The sequence below is a fragment of the Polistes canadensis genome, unplaced genomic scaffold (genome assembly GCF_001313835.1).
Source record: "Polistes canadensis isolate GaletaPanama2010 unplaced genomic scaffold, ASM131383v1 scaffold_31, whole genome shotgun sequence".
Classification (NCBI taxonomy): domain Eukaryota; kingdom Metazoa; phylum Arthropoda; class Insecta; order Hymenoptera; family Vespidae; genus Polistes; species Polistes canadensis.
In genome coordinates this window covers 664,700-678,077 of record NW_014569578.1, presented here as the reverse complement: position 1 = coordinate 678,077, position 13,378 = coordinate 664,700, and the positions used below count along the sequence as shown (strand labels likewise).

The window sequence follows — 13,378 nt, the reverse complement described above, 5'->3', positions numbered from 1 at the left end:
CGAAGTATTTGAAGTTCTTGATAAAGCTAGATTAATTCCATTAAAAAAAAAAATTAAATAAAAATAATCAAATTTAAAAATAATTTTTATATAAAAAACATTTTTAATTACATAAATACGATTGATGCCTTTTATCAGTAAATAATATAATATTTTTTACTAACTCCATTTCTTCCTTTGTAAGGAGTGATTGTAATATTGAATTTTCAATTAATAAAGGCACTGTAATCTGCAATTATATATAATAATATGAATATAGCTAGAATAATATATATACATAAATATTATTATTATTTGTAAAATATTATTCACCGCTAATTGAAATTTATTTATAGCCTCATTAAAAATTTGCATGATACTTGTAAGAATAAAGTCTAAATCATTTTTCTTAGATTTTTTTTTAAATTTTGACATAATTGTATTACTCATCATATCTTGTTTCTATTACCAATTTTTACATTTACTATTAATGTATTAATGTTAGAAATTACAAAGATACAATAACTAATATCAAAAGTGTCATTTGAAATGTGCCACTATAGATTTGAATTAAAATTGTCATCAAAATAGACCAATTAGAAGTAATCACGTGACGTCTACGATACGTCCATGTCTAAATTACTGTTTTACCATTGGTCATTATTAAAAGGAATATTAATAAGGCTTTAGGTTAAATAAAATATTACTTGCATAACATATATTACTATAAAATAATTAATTAATCAATGTAATAATATCAGAAAACATTTATAATTAATAAAAATAAGCATATAACGAATAGTATAAAGTAGAAATATACAAATGAGATACAATAGGTTAGTATCGACCAATCAAGATGAAGCTTTAAGTGATTTAAGATAATCTATATAGATGGCAGTTTACAATAGAAATGAAGCTTGAAGTCTTTTATGTGATTGCATGCATTATACGGATCTGTCTTGTCCAAATGATCACAACGAAAACAATCCAAGAAAATTGTCTTGTAGTGATCTATGTCTTTATAGAGATTTCTTAATTTTATTATATATAAAAATCTTATATATATATACATACATCTCTATATATATATATATATATATGATGTAAAGTGTTCACGTATATGTCGATAATAAGAGTGTGTTGAACTTTAAAGCTACGAGCGTGTTATGCACACTCGGTAATAAATGTGATTATCGTGTAACTTGTAATCATGAAACGTCCAATTTATATTTCGAATGTTGTTGAGCTTCGCATTTATAATAACGGTTTTATGTACTTCATTGGACTAGTCATATAACGTTTTATTATTTTCATTAAATAAAGTTTATTTTTATTAACATTTCAAAGTGGCTCATGTTGCGAGTGTTCACGGTTGGAGCAAAATTGGTTTAAAAGCAGAACACACAATGGTGATACGGTAACTAATCTTGACATTTTATATGTGCATATCGTATTGATAAGGTTTCATTGCTCTTATATATTAGAGATTAATGTTATACTGTTATAATTTTGTTTTCATTTATATTCAAAACACATGAGAAATAATGTATCTTTTACAATTTTTTTTATATTTAAAAAAATTTTTTCTATAATAAATATATATTCTTTTATGTATATCGTACGCGTACATAATTTTATGAGAAGTTCGTATCATTTAAACATCTTATTTACATAATCTTAATTAATGGAAAAAAAAAGAAATATTGTATGATAAATAATAAGAGAGAAACTGTATATGCATTGTGTGCGAGTAAAATCATAATTAAATAATAGAAATTTTTCATTCATAAAAATAAAGAATTTTTGTTTATTTTTGTACTTAACTTATTTTGGTCTTATAATCGGTATTTTTATTTAATTTAGTTTATAAGCGTTTTAAATAATTGTACTAAAAGTATATACATATTGTATAGTAATTAATATGAAAGATTAAATATAGATAATATATATATGATTTCAGATCGGATGGTGGTAGTAGCGAAAGTCCATTGCTTGTGGAAGAAGGAGAAACGCTCGGTCCACCTCATAGTCCACGTAATAAACATCCTCATAACCGACAACATGTGAATCCTCACGAATGTCATAGTCATCGCCATGATAAACCAAAGCAGCTAGTAAAATATGGAGAATTAGTTATTCTTGGGTAAAAATATATAATATGCTTATAGTATATGTATTTTTTGTGCATATACTCTCAATATTGTTTTTTAATTACCAAATATGAATAATATTAATTCCAAAGAGTATTCAAATTTTTAATAAACTAAAAAAGATTATGGTTTAATAACGTATTCACACACACAGTCATTATTATAGGTATAACGGATATCTTCCACCTGGTGATCGTGGTAGGAGAAGAAGCAAATTCCTTTTATTTAAAAGACCAATACCAAATGGCGTTAAACGTAGTAAACATTACATTGTTAAAACTCCTCACAGTTCACAAGCCATTCTTAATACAAAACAGCATTCAATTTCGTATACACTTTCTAGAACACAAGCTGTTATAGTTGAATATACGGAAGATGAAGAAACAGATATGTTTCAAGTAAGTTTCGATGAAGAATCAAATTAAAAACAGACGATATTGCATATTCGTATTTCTATCTAAAGTAAAACTGTGACATATGTTTTTTATTTAAACAAATTGATCATTGCATAGATTGGTCGTTCATCTGAATCACCAATTGATTTTGTGGTAATGGATACATGTCCTGGTGGGAGTGACTGCGGAACTGCAAATGAAGGGCGGGTAGCTCAGAGTACAATTAGTAGGTTTGCCTGTAGAATTCTTGCTGATCGATCAAATCCTAGAATTGCTAGAATTTATGCCGCTGGTTTTGATAGTTCTAGAAACATCTTTTTAGGGGTAAGATTTATAGTAGAATAAATACATTATTAAATTCAGAGTTGTATCCTAAGAGGAAAAAGATCATATTTCTTCTGCGTATAGGAAAAAGCAACAAAATGGCAAGAAAATAGAGAAATTGATGGTTTGACAACTAATGGGGTTTTGATAATGCATCCACGTGGACAATTCTGTAGTGGAGAAGCCCAATGTGGATTTTGGCGAGAAGTTAGTGTCGGTGGCGGAGTATTTTCTCTTAGAGAGAGTAGAAGTGCTCAACAAAAGGGAAATTATGTAGAGGATGAAAATAATATTTTACAAGATGGTACTCTTATCGATTTATGCGGGGCTACATTACTTTGGAGATCAGCGGAAGGTCTTGCAAAATCACCGGTAAATAAAATCTTTTTTATTGTTAACAAAAATAGTCAATCTCAAAAAATATTTTCAACGTGATAAATGTGATTTACTACCAATGTAATATAGATTTTGCAAGTACCATTATTTTGTTTGATTTTAATTTTTGTTTTTTTTCAAATTTATTATTATAGGTTTTTCAATGTAAATTTTAATGAATATTTACGTGTTAGTAAATCTAATATAGATACTTTATACTAAATTTTTTTTATATAGACAAAACATGATTTAGAAGAATTAGTTGATGCTATAAATGCTGGCAGGCCGCAATGTCCTGTCGGCTTAAATACTCTAGTTATTCCACGTAAGGCAGCAGCAGATACAGCTCAACAGCAACCATATGTTTATTTAAAATGTGGCCACGTACAAGGTCATCACGATTGGGGACAGGAGGAAGATAAAGTAACAAGAAAATGTCCAATGTGTTTGGTTGCCGGATCAGTAGTAAAACTTACAATGGGAATTGAACCTGCCTTTTACGTTGACAGAGGCCCACCTACTTATGCATTTAGACCTTGTGGACATATGGCTACGGAAAAAACTGTGAAGTCAGTATTAGAGATTACATAGACAAAATAATATCTTTTTATAGATTATAAATAAAGAAAAAATTTTCTTGTATTCTTACACGTAATAGTTTGTTTATCATGAAATTATAAAGAAGCGATGATAACAATCTATATTTATTTGCAGATACTGGGAACAAGTGGCAATACCACACGGTACAAACGGTTACATCGCAATCTGTCCCTTCTGTGCAGTTCCTCTTGAAGGTTCACCTGGTTATATAAAACTCATTTTTCAGGACAATGTAGATTGAAAATAATTATACTTCCTATAATTTCAAGAAAAGTAATCTATAAAAATAATTTATACTAATTAAAAGATAGAAAAGAAAAAAAACACAATACAAGGCTTATAAAAATCAACAATCTTCAAAATGATTTAAATATTTGCTTATGTTGAAGATTTTTGTTGTACAATAAGTCTAATATAAAAAAAGAAGCATCCGTTGTACAATACACTTTTCTTGTTATTATGTACATGGAAGTTATATAATTTTTAATTGTGTAATATATACGAAGATGAATGTAAAAGAGAAAAGTTCAAACAATGTCGAATTAGAAAATCATGAATTATGTTTATTATAGTATGTAATAGTTTATACTCGGACGTAATTTATTATTAAATTAATAATTATTTCATCATTGGATATTTAATTACGGCATTCCTCTTTATCACCAGAAAAGAAAGAATTATTAATGATCAGGAAAAAAGTAAAATACTCTTTACTATCATATCGAAAATATTTAAATTTATAAAAAAATATAATTTAATGAAGTTAATTTTAGTAGCATTTTGCTTTAGTACATAGACGGAGAGTATTACAAGATAGAAAGAAGCACAATGATTATGTAACAATATCGATCTCCTTTTAGCTAATTTAGATAAATTTAAGAATGCCATGAAAGTATAGTGAAAAAACGTTGTAAAAGGCACGAGGTCCTTACCAAAAAAACAAAATAATGTAATTATTTGCCGACTGAATGTTACTTATCTTATATATATCATATTTATCTTCGATTAAAGAGTAATTTTTTATCAACTATAAATATTTACAACTTTATTATACTACGCTTTTTCCATGAAGATAAAATAAAATTTCTTACTAATTAAATTTTAAAAAGTATTTCATATCTAAGAGTGTATGTAAGAGTAAAATAATATTTCTCTTTTATTTAATTTTTTGTTTCTAAAGGTATATACATATAAATAAAAATCTGGAGTAATTAATATATAAAATAAAATCGTGAAATTAGAATATAAATAACAATATATTTATAACATTTATAAACAAACAGATATACTTACAACGACAGTCTGTAACATAAATATATATCTTTGTGTATGTATTTATGTAATTATTTATAGGATTTAATCAGTCGCGTATCAAAAAGGCAAAATCTCTTCATTGAGAAAGCTACTTTTGAATGTTCTCAGTATTGTAAATCCAATGACGTTACGAATAATTTAATGATCAATTGTTATTGTTGATTTTTTTTAAACAAATCTTACGCGAATGAAAATGTTCTCTGCAAAGAGACCTTTTTCATGTGTAGAAATTCTTAGAATAATTAATTAATCTAAACTATGATTAACTTATTTTACCTAGACTTTGCTCGAACGTATCTATCTATTATCGTTCATTTATATGACCAGTAATTTTCTCTTTTAGTCACAAACAATGAACTAATAGTTTTACAAACGCATGTTTAATATTTAAGTATTATATGTATATAAGTGAAAGTAGGTATGATCATAATTCGGTACTAGATCCACTACGACGAACATATCGATTGAAATAATCAGGTCGCCAACATTTACAGCTGCCTGGTATTAAAAACCAATCATAATACAATCGTACCTAGATAAAAGGAACAAAAAATAATGAAGGATGAATTTACTCAAGCATATAAAAGTAATTGTTACTTTACTTTTTGTTAAATTATAACAAATAAGTTACCTGGAAACAACCCATTTCATCTACGCCATCACAATGATGTTGAGAACCACCACTATTACGTGCTTCATTTTCACCTGCACGTTTTTGTAAGTACTGTTGATAATTTTGGAAATCATGTACAGGTGGTGGTACACCAACAACAGGATCTCTGGGACCTGGAAATCTATCAGTCTGACTTCCTTCCAAAAAAGTTTCGGGATAATAAATTTCAGCTACCAGTAAACTCGTCCATCTTGGTGAAGATAAACAACCGCCATCTAAATAGTGACATCTTGATTGCCTATATTTGGTGATAAAATATATAATTTAAAAATTATATAAAATAATAATATTAAAATATTTATCTTTTATTTTATATATATATATCACTTACATGCATCGAGTAACTTCAATTGTTTGTGTAAAGTAACCCTCATAAGGAATTTGGACAACATAACGCCAAACTCCTTGATAATTTTTTGCGAATACTGGAGTAGCATATTCTACTTTGGCTGGACATGGGGTTGGTGGTCCAGTATATTCTGGCTTTTCTTGAACAGGATTTCGTTGATGATATTCTTGCGTCGAAGGCTCATCTCTACGTTCTGCTGCTGATGCTGCCAATGGTTCACCTTGAATGGCCTTATACAACATACACACTCTAAATAAAAATATTTAAAAAAATTATTTTTTAATAATATTACAAATTACATAATACATATATTAGTATAAATCAAATCAATAAAATAACATACACTCCACTACCATTCTCACAAAATTTGCGACCATTACGATTTGCATTATCGTTTGTATCGGAAGATCTTTTATTTCTACTTCGTTTCCGATTAGGATCAACTCTGCAAAGTAAGCAATATGAAAAAATTGTAGTATGTACATTTTTATATATTAATATATTCTTGTATCTTTATACTTACGAGTTTTGCCCAGGTTGAATTTTGGCAACTTTAGGTAAAGATTCGTCTGCTTTTAAAATTGGTAAAGCTTTGCTCAAAAACCTGAGAGTATGATTTTTTATCAAAGTGCTACAAATATAAATGTGTATAAATTAAAAAAAAATGAAGGATTATGTGAATAATATGAAAAAGTAATAAATAATGTTTTGCATTTTACTTACAATGGATAGGAAGATCCATTGATATATTGCTTCATTGGATTTTTAGGTATAAATCCTTTATTCAAATCACCACAAATATTATGTACAGATGCATATCCTTTTCCTTTACCAGTATCTAAAATTTATATCAATTAATTAATATAATATAAAATAAAAGAAATATAAAATCCACTAATAAAACTTAAAGATTAAAAAAAGATAATATTTTAATACCATGACATTCTTTATCGCTTTCAACATAAGGTGGCGGTTTAACTTTAGGTGGTTCAGCATTTGGTGATTCAACAAACGCATAATATCCTTCTGGAGGTTCTTCTTGGATAGATGTATCTGTATTACTTATCTTTGTTCGCTTAGTAGTATGATATTCTTCAGCAGAAATTAAAATACACGAAACTAACAACTGAAATTAAAGAATAATAAGTAGATTAAAAAAATAAATTTTCTATGAGATAGAATAACATAAAATTGTGTGATCTGCTACAATCTTCTATCAAAATTGAAACTTACAAATTGTAATGAGAATTATTTTTAACGTACGTATATTAAAACGTTGAGTGCCACGTCAGTCACCGGTGACTGACACTCAATTATTTGTTTAATACTAACACGCGCGTGGCCTGACGAAGATTTTTTAAAGAATGTGGTCTCGAAAAAAAACTTATTCTTTTGAAGTAAAATGAGTATGATAAAAAATAAACTGTTTCTATATTAGGCTCCAAACTTTTCAACTTACCCACGTAGGTATTTCAGATTATTTTTAAAAGGAGATAGAAAAAAAAATATGTGTATATTCTAATCTAAAATCGGGGTCATTATATATATGTCTGCTTTCTACGTGAGTCTCTACCTGCGCGATACATACGGGTCATTGACGGCATTCCCCGTTAGTAGACACGTTATATGCATTCAGTCTTAACGGTATGTGGTCCATTAATTACATCGTTTGATACTATAAATTATATCCATTTATTTATTTGTAAATTTTTGTATATGATTTCTTTGCTTAAACCGATTTCAAATTATATGCTATAAAAAATCGTGTAATTTTCAGAAAAAAGAAACTCTAATTTAGTTTTATTTATTTATTTATTATTTTTAATGTTTTGTGCGTTAATATCAAAGTATAATATGACGTACGTAATAAAGAATATAATTTAAAATAAATGCGGTGTTACGCGATATCGTAAAGAAAAGTTTTCGTAAGAATTTTATTTTATTTTTTTTATTTAGCCTACTTCGAATTTTGTCTAACGTTATAATAGTATGATTACGTCAAAACTTATTGTTATTACAGTTATGAGAACGAAATCTTCAAACCTGTACCAGTCAAACTCAGTAACGAATAAAGTCAAGCTAGGTCCCGAGCGATACAAATTTCGGGACTCTAAGACCCAAGTCAGAAAAATAAAAGTTTCAAAAAAATTCCCCCATTAAGTTATTAATAAAAAAGAAAAGTAATCAAAAAGTTCACAGCGCAACACATTAACTAATTTCAAAGACAATGAAAAGAAATTTTAAGACCTCGAGGCCCGAGGCAGCTATTTAATCCGCTAACCGCTTAATTCACTACTGGTCAAACCGGAAGATTGAAGGAATGTTTTACAATGGCGTAATCATCGCACACAGTCATTGAACTTCATTCAAAAGAATGTAACAGAATAACTATACTACAAATGACATTTCTTTTCCTTTACGTAGAATCGTAAGAATCTTGAAACTTTTATCATAATCTAAATTTATATATATTATATATTTATTTATTTATTTGTTAATATAAATTTGATTATGTTTCTTTTGAACCTATGATTTTCGCGCGCAACAAAATTAACTATTTGAGTATAAAACATCTATTTTGCATATTTATATTTAAAAAAAAATCTTAAATAGATTGAAATCCTTTGATAATAAATAACTGTTTGTATACCGCTATATTCTTTGAATAAATTAACATCTTATCTATTGCACCGACGTGTCGCGTACAAATTGATGTTAAATGCATTTGTTTTAAATAAAAAAAATATAAATAAATCAATGTAAATACAAAAAAAAAATATAATAAGAAGAAAAAGAAATAAAACATAATAATCCCAATAAATAAAATAATTTTGTTTACACGAAATATTAAAAAAAAAAATTGTTTAATTATAAAATACCATAGGAAGCACTTAAAACTTTAGAATTGAACTTACGAAAAATAAACGTAGTTCCATTTTAATATATTAAACACTGTAAACAAAAAATAAACACTAAGGATAGATAAAAGTTAGTTAAAGTTTAACAGAGAACTCGTCAGTACTCAGTCAACGGTTATAGGAAAACTGAATATCTTAAACTTGTAGCCTCGGATAGCTCTGCCTGGTTACCTTCACCTGTATATTTTACCGGTGTGAAGTAGCGTTCAGGTCGCCAAGAAAAAAGAGGATCTCTTAAAGAAAGAATAGCGGTCAACAACATTCTGCTTAAGGATATCGATTCACTGACTGTTTTCCTCTATCCTTTTTTGTTTTACTATACGATCGATCACAATCATAGATCCGCTAGATACCAAAGATCTAAGAGAGTGTAACTAACAGTCGGGTTCATTGTTCTAAAAATAAGTTCATTTGATTTATGTTAATGAGCATATTATAAATTCTTTGCTGTATTTTGACGAGTCTGATTCATGATCGGAATTTCAAATCATACGTGAATATCACGAATCAGGCTCGTAGTTATAATTTCTTGAGTGAGACTCATGGTCTTAATCTCATTCCAGATATGAATATCCTAAATTGGACTCTTTGTCCCAATGCAGATTGTTAGACAATAGATATTTTTATAATTTAGTTAACGGCTGAAACCTAAGAAAACTTATTGTTAGGTACAATTGAAATTGACGTTTTACTTTCCCCGAATTGATGTCTCGATTGCACGGGAAATAATCTTCCAGAGATAATTGTAAAATGAAAAAAATCATTGTCACAAAACTCAGTTAGTCTAGTAAATCTCTGTATTATCGATCGATGAATAGGTTGAGGTTCTATACCAACTTTTCTATGGTGAAAATTGCTTTGTAGATTGAAATTCATTTGGTTAAGGTAAATCAACTGTGTTTTCGATCGGTAAACTCCAGTCGGTATTAATAGATTCCTTTTTTATTGATCGATTAAAACTTTGATGGTATTTCAGTAGAACTATTATTTATTAAATAATTACTTTTTAAGTATTATATATGCGCGTATCTACACGTATATATAAAAATGCTATAATGGAAATGTGATTAAATCAAAGTTTACTGAACAACCTAATATTATGTTTAATACGGTAAGGAAAAAGTGTTTAATTGAACAATTATAGCATCATGTCAAGTGTTTATTTAAAGAGATTATCTGACTGAAAGTACTATGATTTCTTTAGAAGTACGCGTAATTTTTGACATATTCGTTAACGCTGATTAAAAATTTGATAACAAAATAAATACATTTATTAGTGTGCACATAATTAGTTATAGCAGTGCTTGAACATAATTTGTCGAAAAGTTGTTGATAGGTCTCTTAAAACGTTATGTACAGTGGTGTATTATTATTGTATTTATTTTTGAAAATTTTCTAGTTTATTATATTTAAATGTGCTACTTCACAAAAAGTGACTTACTTATAGTACCTTAATGACCCAATTAGTAAGCATGGTGGTATCGTTTACCTTTTTTGCTGAATTTACGTTAGGAGAAAGATTCTATGTCCGTTGAAGTGATAATTTTTTGTAAGTATTACACATTGTACATTATAGTAATATAATCTGAAAATATTGTTGTTTTATTCTAACAATAAATTATATCCGTATAATTAATTTTGATAGATATTGAATAAACATTTACTTATAAATTTCTCTTAAAAAATAAGATCAAAATATTAAATAATACGAGGAAAAAAAAGAAAGAGCATTATTTTTTAAAGATGGCATGAGTTTCAATTTATACACAATAATAGATAAAATATGTTAGTAAATTTACGAATGAATACATTACGTAAACTCGTCAAAGGTTTCGATTTCAAAAAGTACTTTTATCTAAACCATTAATGAAAGGAATTAACTGAGGTGAAAAATCTGCTCAAACAAAATAAAGAATAAGTCAATTAACAATGTTTCTTCGTCGAATGTGATTATTTTTACAAAGTCAACGTAAGATAGAAAGAGAAAATACGAGACTTTAATCTCCTTCTTAGAAGATCATTCGCGTTACTTTGCATTAAAAAGAAAACATGATCAAGCTGTTTCATTATAATACCGAACGCATTTGAATTGTAAATATTATAACTTCCTGCGTAAAAATAAGCATTTAATATAAAATATGCTGAACCCTTAACAGACTTTTAATTTTACGTTCGTGAAGTAAAGGTCGGTTAGCTTCTTTTTAAATTCATTTTTGCTGATGGAATCTAAAATAACAGATCTAGGTATAACTTTACAGTAGGTGTCAATTGAAGTATGACTAAATTTCATGAAATTTTGTGTTAAATTAATGCATAATATAATAGATTGAGCTAAATTATGTAAAAAATCAAGCAATTTCCAGAATGACGAAAAATTAATTAAACACGGTCCTATAATTTAATGATTTTTATTTTAAAAAATATTGCCAACTTATAAAATAACTCTTATATCATGCTCAATTATTACAATTAGCCATAGTTATATTATATAGATTTATAGACTAAATAAACTAATAATTAATTATATATCACCATTTTTTTTTTTTGTAAATAAACCATTAAAAACCATTCTATTGGATTCCAAATCGTTGATAATTTAGCTTGTATTTTCTACTTAACTTGGCCAACTAGTAATCTAGAAAAATTTCTATAAAAATCGACAACAAAATAAAAAACGAAGAAGAAGAAGAAGAAGAAGAAGAAGAAGAAAAGTAAATAAGTTAAAGATAAAATTATTCGTTAAAGTGGCATATTACAAATATATGTATACACATAGATAAACTCGAATAGAAAAGCAAGAGAGATAGAGATAGAGAGAGGGTGGTTTTGCCGGCCACAACGAAACGGGCCGACTACTACTCGGTAGGCAAGCACCGCTAAATAATAATCATAACTCAGAGAGACATTTGTAACGCCAGCCTCTCGCTCGTATTTATCGCTGTTGTTGGACGGTTTGTTGCAGCAATAACGGTAATGGGCCTCTCCGCCCAGTATACATCCCCTCCCAACGTCCTCTCGAGCGTCCTTCCCTCTTACGCTCCTATTCCACTCCTCTTTCGTCTACCCCTTACCAAGCGATTTATCCTCGGGTAATTAGCACGGCTAATAATTAATGTGGCCGCGCATTGTGCTAATTATCACCGGGAACCTTTTAAGAAATGAAAGAACATCCGAAATAAAACAAAAAGGGGGACGACTCGAGTGAGATGGAAAGAGAAAGAAGAGGAAAAAAAGAAATGAGGAGGTGGTGCTGCTGCTGGAGATGGTAGAGGTGGAGGAGTAGGAAGATGAGGAGGAGGAGGAGGAAGAGGAGGAAGGTTTACTACGACGAGGAAAGAAGACGATATTTATCGTGCTTAAGGACTTTGCCGTCTGCGACTCTGGCTCTGGAATTGTGCAAATAAAAGAGCGTAATAGCGAGAGCGAAATGATATCGCGATGTTCGCTCTCCCCCCCCCCTCCCTCTCCTTTCCTCTCCTCTCCTCGCTCTCTCTCTTCCTCTATTTCTTTTTCTTTTACTTCTTCTACTTGCTATCGTGTTACTTAAAAAATTCATCATTTCGACGTGCTTGATTTCGATGCAGTCTGGCAAGCGTTCGCTTCGTGATTGCTGAAATAAAACGGAGTGCCTGAGAGTGATCGAGTTTATAATACGGCTGGCGTGTTGAATAACGAATCACGATGATCGATAACGAAACACTCGACTATTTACTTTAAGTTGAAATACAATATGTTAACTATTTAATTATTAACGAATATTATTTAATCATTCTTGAGAGAGCAGTTGTAACAGATTTTGAAGTAATCATCTGAAATAATAGATACCTAGGAATTGTTAAATTAGTAATCATTTATTGGCAAATAAAATTCGAGTTAATGAAAATGAAAATTTGTTCAAGTAATACAATATAATGCGTCTATAGTAAGCGTAGTTTAACAAATTGAAAAGTAATTTTTGTAAAGTAATAGATATCTATAAATAATAGAATGGTATATTCATATTTTATTGATAGATTGAATTCATGTAAATAAGGGTAAAAACTCTCACGTAATTTATCATAAATTGTTGCTATATTGAAGTATACTAATTTATAGTTGTGTGTATGTACATGTTAGTGAAATGTTTGCAACGTACGCGACTATATAATATTTCAAGCGAATGCAATAGGTGTCCCGTACACATAAACGATAACGTAGGGAAATATTACATACGTGTGAGTTCATACAGACGACGGCCAACGAAGCCAAGCAGCTATCCATCAGGGTGCTTTTGTCGCCCTAATGAGAGCTTGAATTATTCA

General features: G+C 28.8%; 2 protein-coding genes across 2 annotated transcripts; one reads left to right on the top strand and one right to left on the bottom strand.

Moving 5' to 3' along the window:
- Positions 1-938: 938 nt before the first annotated feature.
- LOC106784195 (protein pellino) lies at positions 939-4,129 on the top strand. Its single transcript, XM_014743485.1, has 7 exons — positions 939-1,396; positions 1,940-2,122; positions 2,296-2,527; positions 2,642-2,848; positions 2,933-3,220; positions 3,461-3,792; positions 3,938-4,129. Exons 1-7 carry the CDS (start codon positions 1,386-1,388, stop codon positions 4,062-4,064), a joined length of 1,380 nt encoding a protein of 459 aa, XP_014598971.1. The 5' UTR covers positions 939-1,385; the 3' UTR covers positions 4,065-4,129.
- Positions 4,130-5,066: 937 nt separating this feature from the next.
- LOC106784129 lies at positions 5,067-9,209 on the bottom strand. Its single transcript, XM_014743288.1, has 8 exons — positions 9,075-9,209; positions 7,096-7,285; positions 6,883-6,997; positions 6,683-6,790; positions 6,503-6,604; positions 6,142-6,408; positions 5,769-6,048; positions 5,067-5,669 (listed from the first exon to the last, which is right to left on the bottom strand). The coding sequence occupies exons 1-8, from the start codon at positions 9,093-9,095 to the stop codon at positions 5,562-5,564; spliced, it is 1,191 nt and encodes a 396-aa protein (XP_014598774.1). The 5' UTR covers positions 9,096-9,209; the 3' UTR covers positions 5,067-5,561.
- Between the last annotated feature and the right edge of the window lie 4,169 nt (positions 9,210-13,378).

Bases quoted from the DNA above. Each gene is read 5' to 3' on its own strand.
- LOC106784195 (XM_014743485.1), top strand. The intron at 2,123-2,295 runs GTAAAAATATAT...TCATTATTATAG, and splicing joins GGAGAATTAGTTATTCTTGG to GTATAACGGATATCTTCCAC. The intron at 2,528-2,641 runs GTAAGTTTCGAT...ATCATTGCATAG, and splicing joins AAGAAACAGATATGTTTCAA to ATTGGTCGTTCATCTGAATC.
- LOC106784129 (XM_014743288.1), bottom strand. From the start codon at position 9,095: ATGGAACTACGTTTATTTTTC. The intron at 6,998-7,095 runs GTATTAAAATAT...TATAAATTTTAG, and splicing joins AAGCGATAAAGAATGTCATG to ATACTGGTAAAGGAAAAGGA. The intron at 5,670-5,768 runs GTAACTTATTTG...CCTTTTATCTAG, and splicing joins ATGAAATGGGTTGTTTCCAG to GTACGATTGTATTATGATTG.